General features: G+C 37.1%; 1 protein-coding gene across 1 annotated transcript in view; it reads right to left on the bottom strand.

The window, feature by feature from the left end:
- Window positions 1–2,976: 2,976 nt before the first annotated feature.
- Window positions 2,977–14,907, bottom strand: part of LOC145994295 (protein takeout-like) — a 50,546-nt gene continuing 38,615 nt past the window's right edge. The window contains exon 6 of the mRNA XM_083130399.1: window positions 2,977–3,281. Within this exon, the coding sequence (XP_082986525.1) occupies window positions 3,127–3,281 (155 nt within the window). The 3' untranslated portion in view covers window positions 2,977–3,126. The remainder of the gene's footprint in view (window positions 3,282–14,907) is intronic.

The following is a 14,907-nucleotide window of genomic DNA, read 5'->3' on the forward strand; positions in this document are numbered from 1 at the left end:
ACACGTCACCCCGTAACTGATTTCCCACCTCGAGCGAGTGAGTGAATGGGATTTGATAGGAGTGAGACCGGTAGGTGGGTCCGGGCCCCTCAATGGACTGTTCCGCAGCGGGTTATTATTATTATTATATTTAAGCGTGAGTATGAAGGGAAAGGAAAAAGGAAGGTAACACCCTGACATTCACCTGGAGCGACTGAAGAGAAGATTTAAAAAAAAGAAAAACTGCTTATGTGCTAATAACAATGAAGGATTGAAGATACTGCAGCAACGTTATTTATCCTATTTTGTCACAATAACACACACACATATAAATTAACCCTCAAAGAAATATTTAAATATCATGTCAGCTTTTGTCAGACTATTGCACAAATTATAACAACCTTGTTCAAAAAGGAATTGAAGTAGAATTCGCGCTTCCTTTTATAACATATAGCTCAATAATAATAATACATATATTGTCATTGCCTAATCATTTAAATTCACAGTAAATTTGATTGAAGCTTGTTTGTATTATATTATTTTTATCGATACTATGTATTTAAAGTTATGCCTTATTTACTCTCATATGGATTTGATATTTGTACAAATTGTGTAATTAATCTTAGTGTTCATCGACTATTGTGAGATGTATAATATGTTTGTATCTGAAATTATTTAGCAGTACTCTGTTGTGATTGTACTATATTGTGTTTGTATTTTGTTTTACTTTGTGTAACATACCTACTGCAATTTTTATCTTTTGCTTTGTATTTTGTAATATTGTAATTCTGTAGTTTTGTATTTTTGTAATTTTTAAAATGTATATTTAATCTTTATTATAAATGTTTTTAATATGATCCTTTGTAATTGGAACTACTGGTTCTGTTAAGGATCTTTTGCTAAATAAATAAATAAATTAATAAATAAACTCACGGCGTATAGTTGACAGTCCACAGTTCTATTTTGTATGTCCAACCAGATGGATATATCTCACTTTAGGCTACTTGCATTACTTTATAGAAAATATAGCAACGGGAATTTATAACAATTGATTACGTTATTATTGACCAATCCAAAATCATTGTTGCAATATTTGATAATACGAGGTCGACCTCTGTGGTGGAGTGGTGAACGTCAAGCGCTGAGAGGTAAGAGATCACAGGTTTGAACCCTGGCCAATTCATGGCTCTGTCCTGATGATGAGTATGAGTGATGATATGATTAAATTGATGAAGGGACACTCACAAAGAACAGCAATGATCACACCGGATCAGGCCGAGAAACGAATCAGGGACCCCTGGCGTCATAGCGTGATGTGGTAATCTCTCCGCCACGGCAATTGGCCAGTTTATTGTTAATGTTGTTCAAACAATTCCTTTTATTAAATATTTGATACATATTAAAATTTATTTAAATAATAATATTTTACATCGTCGTCTACTGTTTAAAATCTCTTATACATCAGCTCTATACTCTGTCCCTTGTATCTCTGGAGCAAAGGAACGAAAACAAGTCTCTGTGCAAGTAGTGACGTGAGACGGCTCCACCAATGATTATGTGAGAGGGACCGGGATTGCGTGGAGGGAAGGAAAGTGACTGCAGTTATGACCTTCGCAGCAGTGTGTACACTCACCTCAATTAGTACTCAGGCAGTTTGTTTCTTTATACAGCATATTGGCAGAAGATGCAATCCAACTTACAAGTGTATTAATTTACACTGTATAAAACACAACTTAATACTAACTTCGTTGACCCTGTACTGCTTTGCTCTGCCCACTCGATTTTCTCCCCTTCTCCTCGCCTTTCTGGCAGTGACCCTCTGTTACCGCGTTTACCTACGAAGGATCTTACCAATTAGACCTACCCCTGCCCCCTCTTTGGGCGAGAAGCAGCAAGGTTTGAAACCCTACTCCCCGAAGCAGTCAGCAGGGAAACAGGATCTGTAAATGTGGCACTGTTCGTATGGTAGCAGTACTGTAGTTTTGTCTCATAACTTTTTAATGGTGCGCTTTCGGACCTGGGTTCCTCATATCATATTCGTACTTGGGGCAGTCTCCATGCAACCTGCAAGTTTGAATCAAGGTCATGTATATTAAAGAAAGGCTTTGAAGGGCAGTCTAGCCTACCCCTCGCTACGAGCCTGCCCGGGAAGCACACAAGTTACTTTCATGAATGTAAAGGCCGAATCACACGGACCTGGATATCCAGTTAGTTGACACTGAACTGGCTACCTGACCGGAAGTGATGGCTGCTTGACTGGTTTTGAGGAATAGTCCATGTTCTAATTTATACTGGCTTTCCTCGACTGGATTCTGTGGAACAGCCAATCAGAGCAACGTTTGGCCATGTGAAGATAATCTGTTAGTTGGCGAAGGAGAGTTTTTTGTCTGTGGTTTCCGAGTGTTGGCTGTTTTTGTTAGTTTCTTGATATTAAAAAAAGTTGAGAGATGACGTGTAGTGCATTCGTGTTCAGTTCATTAATATTTAGGTATTTATGCAAAGCGATGAGATGTGCACGTGACAAATATTATTAGCCGAAAATGAAAATCCTTATTGCTACAAGTGTATTAAATGTTGTTTTTTTGTGAATGAATCCTACGAATCTCGTGTATAAATATGCATACCCGAGTTCATTAAAAAGCTTGTTCGGTACGCATTGATCACCATATTTTTTTCGAGCCAATCTCTAGTCCATACTTTTCTTTCTTAATTTTTAATAAGAGCACAAGGCAGTAATTCTCCTACAACATTCTTCAAATTGCTCGTCCATCTTTACAGACTGTTTGCTCTGCGCAATGTCTTATGGGAACAAAATTCTATCGACAAGTACAGTAACAAGTACCGTGTGAGGCGAAAACTAGCAAATGGGTAACCAGTCCAGCGCCAACTAGGACATTCCTACTGCAAAACCAGTTACGTGTAATTCGGGCTTTAACTTTCAAGTGCAAGTTTCTCACAACTACTAATGTAAGTAATATCTTAATAAGACTAGAAACCAACTATTTTGTGCAGTTTATTGAGACTTTTTCTCTCTCTCTAAAAAAACAAGTAAGTACAAATAATAATAATAATGGGTGAAGAAAGGTGATGCGTGATGAAATAACATTAAAGCGATAGTGCGTGAATAGGAGCTGGTGCTGCCACCTATCAAGCTTTGTAGACGAACATGTCCATGGGCAGTTTCTGCAAGACTCCGTTCATCAGGGACTTGAAGTTCTTGGATAAATTCTTGTTCAGCTGCGACTTCATCAGTCCCAGAACTTCATCGGAGTTCTGTTCCAGGAACAGGTTCAAGGCTTCCTCTGCAAGTACAGAAACCACAATTTCAATATATCAAATCGAGAGTTTGTGAAATTAAAACACACAGAAAGTCATAACCATGCATTGGAGGATTAATAAATGCATGGGCGTGTATTTCAGTACAGCAAGGCCAGCAGTGCTGGGCCACGGTGTTTCAGTTGCAAAATACTTTATTTTTACTTAAATATGTTCTATAATTACATTCCACAATCGCAAAGGAACGAACGTGTAGTACTCCCAGTCAGTACGTTTTCGAGACGGCAAGCCTCAGCATCATCTTGTGGCGATTTGACAAAACATCTGTGAATTTCTTCCAGTACACCGGACCGAGGTGAAGCAAAAATGAAACGGGACTCTGTAACCTTGAACCATCCAATAACAGACAAGCTTCTATGCAAGATACCTTTACCCCCAATCAGCAGGGTCTGAAAAGCAATCGCAGTACCATCAATAAGATCTCCTGATGTAGCTCCCGTAGTGTTGCAAACTCTATGGTTAAATATCGACATACAGGGATTTTTTTGCACCGATGCCATTGCTAAGGTTGCGGCAAATCAGCAAAGCATTTTAAAAATATATATTATTAAAATCTTTTGAGCACAGTAGAGACGCAAAAACCATGATTTTTGACAAATGAATAACATATTATGCGTGAGCGTGATCGTTTGAAAAATCTTTTGCAAGCATTGAAAGCAAAGGGGATTTAAATCAAGAGAAGAACATTAGTTTGCAAAGACAGAGGGACTACTTTTCACCTTCAAATAACCACTTCTTAAAGATCGTTGAAGGTACAAATACTTTAAATATACGCCGACCTCCGTGGCAATGTGGTTAGCACATCGCGCTACGACGCCAGGGGTCCCGGGTTCGAATCCTGGTCTGGGAATGGGTGTTTGTGTGTATCCATTCATCAATTTCATCATATCATCACTCATCCCCATCTTCGCATTAGCCAAAAGTGGCAGAAAAGCGAAGTAACAATAAACTCAATCAATCAACCTTATATTCTTGAGTTTCTTAACTTTTGTCTGGCTGCTTCCCCAACGATAAATATCACCGCACGCCACTGAATAAATGTGACAAAATATATGCGCAAGTGCCGTTCTCACTCATTTTATTGCTAGCCAATTTGCTGAGCTATTTACCATGCTGGTTAAACATAAGACGTTCTCACGTAGCTAATAACATGTACGAATTTTAGAAAAAAATAAGATTACTCTCATTCCCACCTGTGCCAGGAAGATACGCAGGAGATATGGAGGTATGGTTCCACACGTTCTCGATCTCGTCCATATCAGAGGTGGTGAGATTATATCACTATGTTGGGACCATCTTAAACCCACAGTTCCACTTCCGCCCAGCTTTGCTAACCTCGCAATCTTGTAAACTCACATAATATGGACCGTACACTTGCATTTCGGAGATTCTTGTATGTGTTTGTGCGAATATAACAATATCTTCTATATCTCACTGTATGTACGCAATGTATACATAGAGATATTGGTATATTGAATGTGATTATTGACATTGAACTCCAAAATATATTAATACACGGAGTAAACTACACTATCAACCTTGCATGGTTCTTCTTCTTCTTCGTGACCCTCACCGTCGGGTATGTGGCAGTCTTGGTCAAGGATCTGTGGGTGTAGAACACTGGGGATTGGGGAGCACAAAAAAATCAAAGTCGTAGTAACAGTTGTGGTTGTAGAGATATCGTAATTTAAACTTCTCTTCACTGTACTGTAACGCATTGATCACAAACTTGCATATACACACAAATTTCAAAGTTGAATATCACTCTGCCGGTCAAAACTACATATATAACATCCACATTGTACGAAGGAAAGGAGACGATAACAGGGAGGGCTAGAGATACAGGAAATGGTATCTTGGCTCTGCATAATCTGTTAAAAAGAGCGTGTCCATGCTTGTTCCTTAACGGGCAATGGAAGAAGAGATGATTTGGCGTTTGTTTGTTTACTCCACAATCACAAGCAGGGGAGGGATTTTGATGTATTCTCGCTAGGTGTTCGTTCGTGCAAACGTGTCCCGTTCGAAGGCGAAGTGAATTTATGAAACCAAGGTCGTTTAAATATTTTCTCTGTGTACCATTTATAAGTGGTCCTATTTGCAATTTGATTAAACGCCCAAGCTTCACATTGGGAATTAAGTTTCATTTTAACTCTGGGTAGAAGGTGAGTATAGGATAAACGAATGGAAGTAGGAAAAATAGCGTATTTCGCATATTGATCTACCAAGTCCTGATAAAGATTAAGGTTTTTATGAGCTTTTACGTACGCGAATTGTACTCTTTGATTATTTTGGCGGAGACTTAATGTAGTTTGTAAGATCAGAGACGGGAGAATGGGCATTCGGTATGCATCTTTCCAACAACGATCGAGTGTATATAAAACACTCAAGGCATCCGTTAAAATTAACGGTTTTTTGTATCCCTCTCCAAGGGCATAGAGCAATGTCTGGTGGATTGCATAACATTCTGTCGAAAATATGGACATGACCTGCAGTAAGGAGAATTGTCTGACGACGTTCTGGCAGGGTGCGTAGAATGCGCAGCCGACATGTTCGTCATCTTTAGATCCGCAGTGTATATGAAGTCATAGTCTGGCCAAATTTCTTTATAATATTCATGTCGACCGAAATCAACATCATTGACATTGACAGGTGACTCGGTAGGGATCCCCAAAGTGTAAATCAAGGGATTTTCGATGGTGTAACTTAGGTGATATGCTTCTGTAAGTTGTAACAATAAAAGAGGTAATATCTAGTGCATGATCTCTCATCATAATGATGAACCTTGCATGGTTCGATATTTTTTTTTTTTGAACTTTTTGTTTCCTTTTCTGGTGGTTGTCGTTTCTGTTTCCATTGGTTCTGAATATCACAAATATTTCTATTAGTTTTTCTTAAGTTTTGTTTCTGTCATTTCTGTATTGGTGGGCACTCTGAATGCTTATCTTCAATAGTGTAATGAAAGTATGGTGACCAGATTTTTAAAACAACAAAATTGGACATTTTTCATGTTTTCCTGAAGGAAAAATGGGACAAAACTGAACGGCAAAATGTAAACATTTTAATATAAAACTGCCCGTTTCGTCAGAAATGCTTGTGTTGAGAACTATTTAAAAACATAACTACTGTGTAAATAACTTATATGGTAATATACATTGCTCTCCAACTAAGCAGTCCTTTAGAATTAGAAGTCATTCATTTATATTTGGCCGATGAATGGATCATCATCAGTACATTCTTCTTTTCCAATAACATTTTGTAAAAGTTTACACACGTGTGATTAAAGTTCACTTTAGTAACCAACATAGCTTTCAAAGATTGTACTAAATGAGCGTTCTTGTCACTTGTCACTTGTCATGTACGAAAAGACTCGTTCAGTGGGGCATTTGTTCCAGGTAAATAGGGTGACCAGACATACTCTTTTTAAGAGTATTATACTCTTTTAGAGGTTCATATACTCTATACTCTTTTCAATTTGCAAAAATCCCCAAATATACTCTTTTCCTTGCTATTTAATTTCATTCATTATTTTACGCGTAAAAATGCCTTAAAATTCATAGAAAGGAAAACGTCAAGATGTCAACAAACTGAAGTATTTACTCCTTGACTCAAGAATTTCCTATGAACAATTTCAAGAGTCATTTTCATTTTCCATCAACAAGCAAAACATATTTCAAATTCATTGGAATTTAATGATAATGATTAGGGCTGAGCCGATACCACTTTGAACCTATACCGATGCCGATACTCTTACCGATTCCCACCGATATCGATACTTGAAAATTGCAATAATTAAATTTTGTTCAAAATATTGATCAATATTGGTGTGTAAATATTCTCCTCCAATTATATGCATCAACATACCAAGAAATTTGCTTTAGAATATTCAAGAATTGCATCAGAATACTAAAATAGATATTATGTAGTCACAAAATATAGTTTTTCGTGCAAAATTAGTGTAAAATAAAAAGGAAGTTTTAATTTTGCATAATTTCCAGGATAATTAGATAATTAGAAGTCCCGCGGGATTTCCAACCGATACTTTCCGATACCGATACATCGGCATCGGCTCAGCCCTAATAACGATATTTTTTGAAACTTACTGTGCAATTTCCAAAGCAGTTGAAAAACATCTTGAAGATTGGCGGGAAAGAAAAGAATCAATGATGGGTAAGTGGAGGTGGAGGTCAGTGTGCAAAGACTTAGTACAGGCTGGGTCAAATTTAAAAGTGATTGTGCCTCTTATAAAATTCTTGTTTACTCTGCCTGGTACAAATGTTGGTTGTGAAAGATTCTTCAGTGTTATTAAAACTTATTGGCGACAGGGTTGTGAAAGATTCTTCAGTGTTATTAAAACTTATTGGCGAGAGGACAAAACACTCCTGGTGTCAACACTCGAACAAGTAATGAAAGTGAAATTCAATGTGGACATGACCTGTGAAGAGTTTCGACTGGCAAGAAAGTACGATTTAAAAATACTCAAGAAAGCAAAATCATCCCAGAAGTATGAATGATGGTGTCCATTGGTGAGTAAGTATTTGTAATTAGCTAATTACATCGGACCCATAAGTAATTTGAATGTGTAGAGTGTAGGCCTATTTTATAGGGACAATAATAGAAGCAATAACAAATAGCCACCCTTATTCTCGTTTTCTTTTTATGTTTTGTGCATGCACACCTTCAACCTATAGACTATACTCTTTTTGGTCAACAAATATCTGGTCACCCTAAGGTAAACGGAGAAGAAACTCCAATATTTTAAGCAAATTGGAATATGGAATATTGTTGACATTGAAATATGAAATATTTTCTACCCAATCATAGTAATAGTAGAGAAGGTGTATTATTGCAGTTGCTCTAAACCGATAAGTCATTGTCACAAAAAAGGCACATTTTGGCGTCCCATTCTATGTTCAAAAAAATCGAGACAGATACTCGAGGAAAGCTCGACAAGTGGTGACCTTAAATGAAAGCTTTGAAATTGCAATTCAATGTTTACGTACCATTGCTGATATTTTTCTGATAAATCTAAAATTCTCTCCAGGATCGTATGTATGTTCATGTAACTTGAAAATTTCATGTGCCATGAGGACCATACGTTTGGCAACGCTGCTTTCACCTATTTATGTGAGACTAAACCAAATTAGACGATGTAAGAAGAGAAATGAATGGTTTTTAAATGAAACATGTGACATGACATTGCCTAACTTTGTAAATCAAATACCGATTTTTCAATTAACCATGACAGAAACAACTAACACATTGTGAAATATGTATGAAATGTTTATACTTTCATACTTTAAATATATATATTGCTTAATTTACTTGAATTATTTGATTGTACAGTGTCTCTCAAAAGTTTTAGGACAACGACATTTTAAACTAGGCAACCGAATTTACACAAGGTGTTGGTGGGTTGCGTGTAGAGTTAGGCTCAATTTCAGGGTTGCCACATGCACAATAAATATTTATAAAATACGCGAAAGAAATAAAAACAAGTATTAGTGTATAAAAAGTATTAAAAATATCAATATTATATCGCAAGTGACAAAATTCTTTCTGAAAGAAAAATAATTGGTTTTCTAGCATTTCATCGCTGATGAGTCTACAGAAAGGAGAAGAGGTGAGAGAAAACGAGAGGAGACAAATGACAGGAGAAAGAGAAAGCGAGAGGAGAAGAGGAAAAGTAGAGGAGAGAAGAAAGAGAGGATAGACGAGGAGAGGAGATGTAGTGAGGAGAATGGAAAAATATTCTAGGAGAGATGAGGAAAATGGAGCAAAGAAGAGAAAAGAGAAGGAAAACGAGATGAGAGAAGAGTGGAGAGTAGAGTAAAGGAGAGAAAAAGAGAAGAACGAAAAGAAGAGGAGAAAAATGCGTGGAGTCGGAAATCTAAGACAGGAAAGGAGATACGAGGAGTGGAGATGAGTGGGATGGAGATAAGATGCGAGAAAAGTAGGGAAGGCGATATGAAATAAAAGCAGAGCAGATGGAGGGGAGAGAAGAAGGAGAAGGAGATGAGAAGAACAGAAGGGACTGAAGAGAAGAAGTAGTTGCAGAAAATATCGTCTCAGCGTCAAGAATTGATGCATTGGTCAAATTATCGACATGAAACATTCAATAACATTTTGAAATGTATTGGAGAATGTATTAAATCGGTGCGAAATGCCTTTGGGCTTAGCTCAGAGCAAGGTGAAATCTTCCATGTAAGATCTTTGATTTTACCTGTGGTTATACCACTAAAAACATGAATGTAATTTTAATATTTATAAGAATTATCCAATTTTTGTCCAATTCTCGGTTCGTTGAAATGGAGATTGTGTAATTTAATATTTCCCCTCCCCCCATCGTTAATTCCAAAGTGAATCATTCCGTTTCACACGAGGTGAACAATGAACATAATGGAATGGAAACTTACGAAAATGTTCTGCCACCGGAAGGGTTTGAACCTACGACCATCAGATTGACAGTCCTGAACGTTAAACACTACACTACAAGCTTTCGCTCTTGAAAGTAAGTAGAAGGAGCTGACCAATGTGAAATGTAGATGCAACTCTCCTCCTACATGTAATGTGCAAACAATACTTGTTTGTAACAAAGAAAACGAAGGTAGTACGACTCGGAGAAAACATTTAATGGAGATTTGCACATGAAGAGAACTTTTCATTCGATATTTGCGGAGGTATCCTTGCATTGAACTCGAGTGGGAAAAGGGGTAAAATTAGTATGTCCTGAATTGCCACAAATATAAATAGTTATTTCATTAATATTTGTCAATGTCTTTGAAGCAGTACACAATTATCGTTAAAGTATTATAATTCACGATCTTATACATGAAAATATCCCTATAAACGTGTGTCAATTCATTTATTTGTTTATTTTTTTTATAAATTCCATTTGCAGAACAATGTGGCTACTATACACTGCTATTACAATTAATGTTACCATGCTCTTGTTTGTAATAAAAGGAGAATTAAAAAAAGAACACCTCCTAAGGAGGATCGAACCTGGGTACACAATCAATGCTTTCAAGAACTCTAACCAATACACTACGCCCTTTGCTTCCCTTGGAGAAACAGTTCTTAATTATTCTGTTGCGTCAATATTGTAAACGTTATCCTGCAAAAAGAAGTTCAATACTGATATAGCTCTGTACTTCTAGAATTACTCTATACACATGCATTTGAAAATTAACTCTGAATTTATTTCTTCGTTGTTAGTATATCTAAGCTTGTGAATATATTTTATTTGTAATTTTATAATGGTTACATGAACATCTAGGAAATAGTTTCTTATAATAACCTCAGGTTGACCAAGTTGCCAATACAACCAAATGGAATACAGATTGTCTTCGAGCTTACATTGTTAAAAAGGAGCGGGTACGCGTATTACTATCCCAATACTTATTCAATAAGGTTTCTTGGTTGTCAGAAATTATCACTTTAACTATTGCATGTTGAGCTAGTACCCACCTAGCCGCCTCTGATGAAATCTATCATTCTTCATATTCTCTTTAAAATTCGACTCTGGTCACTCGTAACTTGCGGGTGCATCGACGGACAATGTTTTGCGATAAGAAGCGGCCTTGAATAGCGTGAGTGAGTCACTTTGAACGCGAGCAAGCTACGCTACCAAGGTTGTCTGCCTTTGAAAACCAAGTCATTTTTTTTTTCACCGTTTCCGAACGCGATTGCTATTGTAGAAGTATATATTCTCACAAAAGAGCAAGAAAGAAAATTAGACCAATGTTCTCCCGTCGTTTAAAACCAAATATTATCTATTAAACGAAAAGTTCACGATTGTCAATAAACCTATCTGAGCATAAGGTGGATGTAAATAATAAATTTAATACAAGATTCTCCAAAATTTATCTCCCACTGTCTACGTCACTAACGTCAGGCCAGTATCCAGGGGGTTCGAGGGGGGCATGGGGGCCATGCCCCCCTCGAACCCCGAAATATTTAAATGTGAACCTATCAATAACTACCAAAACAAAATAACATCGTCGATTTTAGAAATGTGTAAACATTTCAATTTTGTTCTTACATAAATTAATCTTTTTCTTGCGCAAAAGTCTTCAGGCTGCATATTGGATGGTTTTAGTTTTATAATGCAAGGCTAGCAGACGTCCGATTCGCCGATTTAGTCAGGACAGTGCGCTACTTTCAATCCCTGACCCGACTTTTTCGAACTGCAAACGTGATGCGAGAATGTCTCTTTGTTATTGTTGTTTTCTTAATTCGCAATTAGACATGTTCTTTATTGTAATAATAATTCCTAGTACGCAACATTTAATTTATAAATATATTATTTTCTAAACATAGAATTATCATGACTTTTGAATCGCGCTCGCACTATTTGAACTATTTTGTAATATCTGTCTCTCTCTCTCTCATACATATATATACACACACACACACACACACACACACACACACACACACACACACACACACACACACACACACACACACACACACACACACACACACACACACACACACACACACACACATATATATTAGGGTCTGGCCACTCCCTCAAAGAAATCCTGCGTACGGGCCTGGTCTACGTCAATGACAGAAATGCAAGCAATACTTTTATTTATATTTAACCCAATGAAAGGAATGTGGAAGAATTTAAAAGAAATAAGAAAGAGCGGAACTACTGTTGCTCTACTATAAAAATGGTTGTCCTTCGAGGAAGAAAAATAAGAAGGATTTGCTCCAGCACCTTAACACAGTGTCCCACGAGTATCTCTTGACTAATACTGTCAAGTGTGAAGAATAAAATTTTCCGCCTGTTTACGTCTAACGTTGCGCAGATTTGGTAGTTCGCAAACGGTGTAATAATTTCGTGTTACCTTAGGCAACAGCAAATACATTTCATAAGACTGTTCTGAACACCAGACTTGCATCAGTAAACAAGCATTTCGTCTGTTGCAGTATCACAGGAAAAGAATATCGTCCTGCAATGTTCAAGCCTCTAGATATTTTTCATTAATAATGTCTAATCACAATAATAAGTTAGAAGAAATAACTCGCATTTTCACAACTACCAATATTCTCGTTTTTCTTCATCACTTCGAAAATTATTTCTCGAAGATATCTGCTATACTACAAGAAAGCAATCCAAAATTAAAGTAAAAGTTCAACCACATGTATACCCAACTTCATTTACAATATTGGAGAGACCGAATACTTAAAAATTGTTGTTTCAATCGAAAGTAAGGGCGTGATGTAGTGGTTAGAGTTCTTGAAAGCATTGATTGTGGTCCCAGGTTCGATCCTCCTTAGGAGGTGTTCTTTTTTTAATTCTCCTTTTATTACAAACAAGAACATGGTAACATTAATTGTAATAGCAGTGTATAATAGCTACATTGTTCTGCAAATGGAATTTATAAAATAATAAACAAATAAATGAATTGACACACGTTTATAGGGATATTTTCATGTATAAGATCGTGAATTACAATACTTTAACGATAATTGTGAAATTATTATTAATGAAATAACTATTTATATTTGTGGCAATTCAGGACATACTAATTTTACCCCTTTTCCCACTCGAGTTCAATGCAAGGATACCTCCGCAAATATCGAATGAAAAGTTCTCTTCATGTGCAAATCTCCATTAAATGTTTTCTCCGAGTCGTACTACCTTCGTTTTCTTTGTTACAAACAAGTATTGTTTGCACATTACATGTAGGAGGAGAGTTGCATCTACATTTCACATTGGTCAGCTCCTTCTACTTACTTTCAAGAGCGAAAGCTTGTAGTGTAGTGTTTAACGTTCAGGACTGTCAATCTGATGGTCGTAGGTTCAAACCCTTCCGGTGGCAGAACATTTTCGTAAGTTTCCATTCCATTATGTTCATTGTTCACCTCGTGTGAAACGGAATGATTCACTTTGGAATTAACGATGGGGGGAGGGGAAATATTAAATTACACAATCTCCATTTCAACGAACCGAGAATTGGACAAAAATTGGATAATTCTTATAAATATTAAAATTACATTCATGTTTTTAGTGGTATAACCACAGGTAAAATCAAAGATCTTACATGGAAGATTTCACCTTGCTCTGAGCTAATCCCAAAGGCATTTCGCACCGATTTAATACATTCTCCAATACATTTCAAAATGTTATTGAATGTTTCATGTCGATAATTTGACCAATGCATCAATTCTTGACGCTGAGACGATATTTTCTGCAACTACTTCTTCTCTTCAGTCCCTTCTGTTCTTCTCATCTCCTTCTCCTTCTTCTCTCCCCTCCATCTGCTCTGCTTTTATTTCATATCGCCTTCCCTACTTTTCTCGCATCTTATCTCCATCCCACTCATCTCCACTCCTCGTATCTCCTTTCCTGTCTTAGATTTCCGACTCCACGCATTTTTCTCCTCTTCTTTTCGTTCTTCTCTTTTTCTCTCCTTTACTCTACTCTCCACTCTTCTCGCATCTCGTTTTCCTTCTCTTTTCTCTTCTTTGCTCCATTTTCCTCATCTCTCCTAGAATATTTTTCCATTCTCCTCACTACATCTCCTCTCCTCGTCTATCCTCTCTTTCTTCTCTCCTCTACTTTTCCTCTTCTCCTCTCGCTTTCTCTTTCTCTTGTCATTTGTCACCTCTCGTTTTCTCTCACCTCTTCTCCTTTCTGTAGACCCATCAGCGATGAAATGCTAGAAAACCAATTATTTTTCTTTCAGAAAGAATTTTGTCACTTGCGATATAATATTGATATTTTTAATACTTTTTATACACTAATACTTGTTTTTATTTCTTTCGCGTATTTTATAAATATTTATTGTGCATGTGGCAACCCTGAAATTGAGCCTAACTCTACACGCAACCCACCAACACCTTGTGTAAATTCGGTTGCCTAGTTTAAAATGTCGTTGTCCTAAAACTTTTGAGAGACACTGTACAGTCTTTTAAGTCTAATTTTTCTAATCCTTTACACAGTTAGCGATGTACCTGCCATCTACTGACAATAATCAGAAGTTCTTGATCCACAAGCCCTGTACACTAGTGCCATCTGTACCAGCCGTATTCAACTACTTTCGATTCATGAACTTGTGACAGCTACCAAGCCTTGAAACAAGTGGCGGCGCCCGAGGGGAGACAGGGCGAGCAAACACCCCGCCCTTGATGAACAAGTCTCCGCACAGCCTCCAAGCAAACAATAAAGACAATTTAAAAAAATACAAATTTGGCAGAAATATGCAGTATTAATGTGGTATTTAGACGTATATCCGCCCTGAGAAAATATTACCGCCCCCTCTAGCCCACTACGTATTTTGCCTTGGTCATGTCGCTGCCTGGAAAAAAAAATGCAAATCAAGAGAACGCTATAGCTTAGTTCTTACATTCGGTGACCCTGGTTCGAGTCCCGAAGTGGCAGGAAAGCGGCGATATAAACAAAATATACAACAATGCTCTATGACACGTCATTCTCATTCGTCTCCAGTTCTTGGTAATCGCAACTTGAGCTTGCTTCTTAACTGACGAATGGCAACTTTGATACTCTTTCCACTTACTAATGAAAACTGAATCACTTTTCCCACTAACTAAAGGCAACTGGATTTCTTTTCACCT

This window comes from Lepisma saccharinum, chromosome 10, assembly GCF_977018435.1.
Source record: "Lepisma saccharinum chromosome 10, izLepSacc3.1, whole genome shotgun sequence".
Classification (NCBI taxonomy): domain Eukaryota; kingdom Metazoa; phylum Arthropoda; class Insecta; order Zygentoma; family Lepismatidae; genus Lepisma; species Lepisma saccharinum.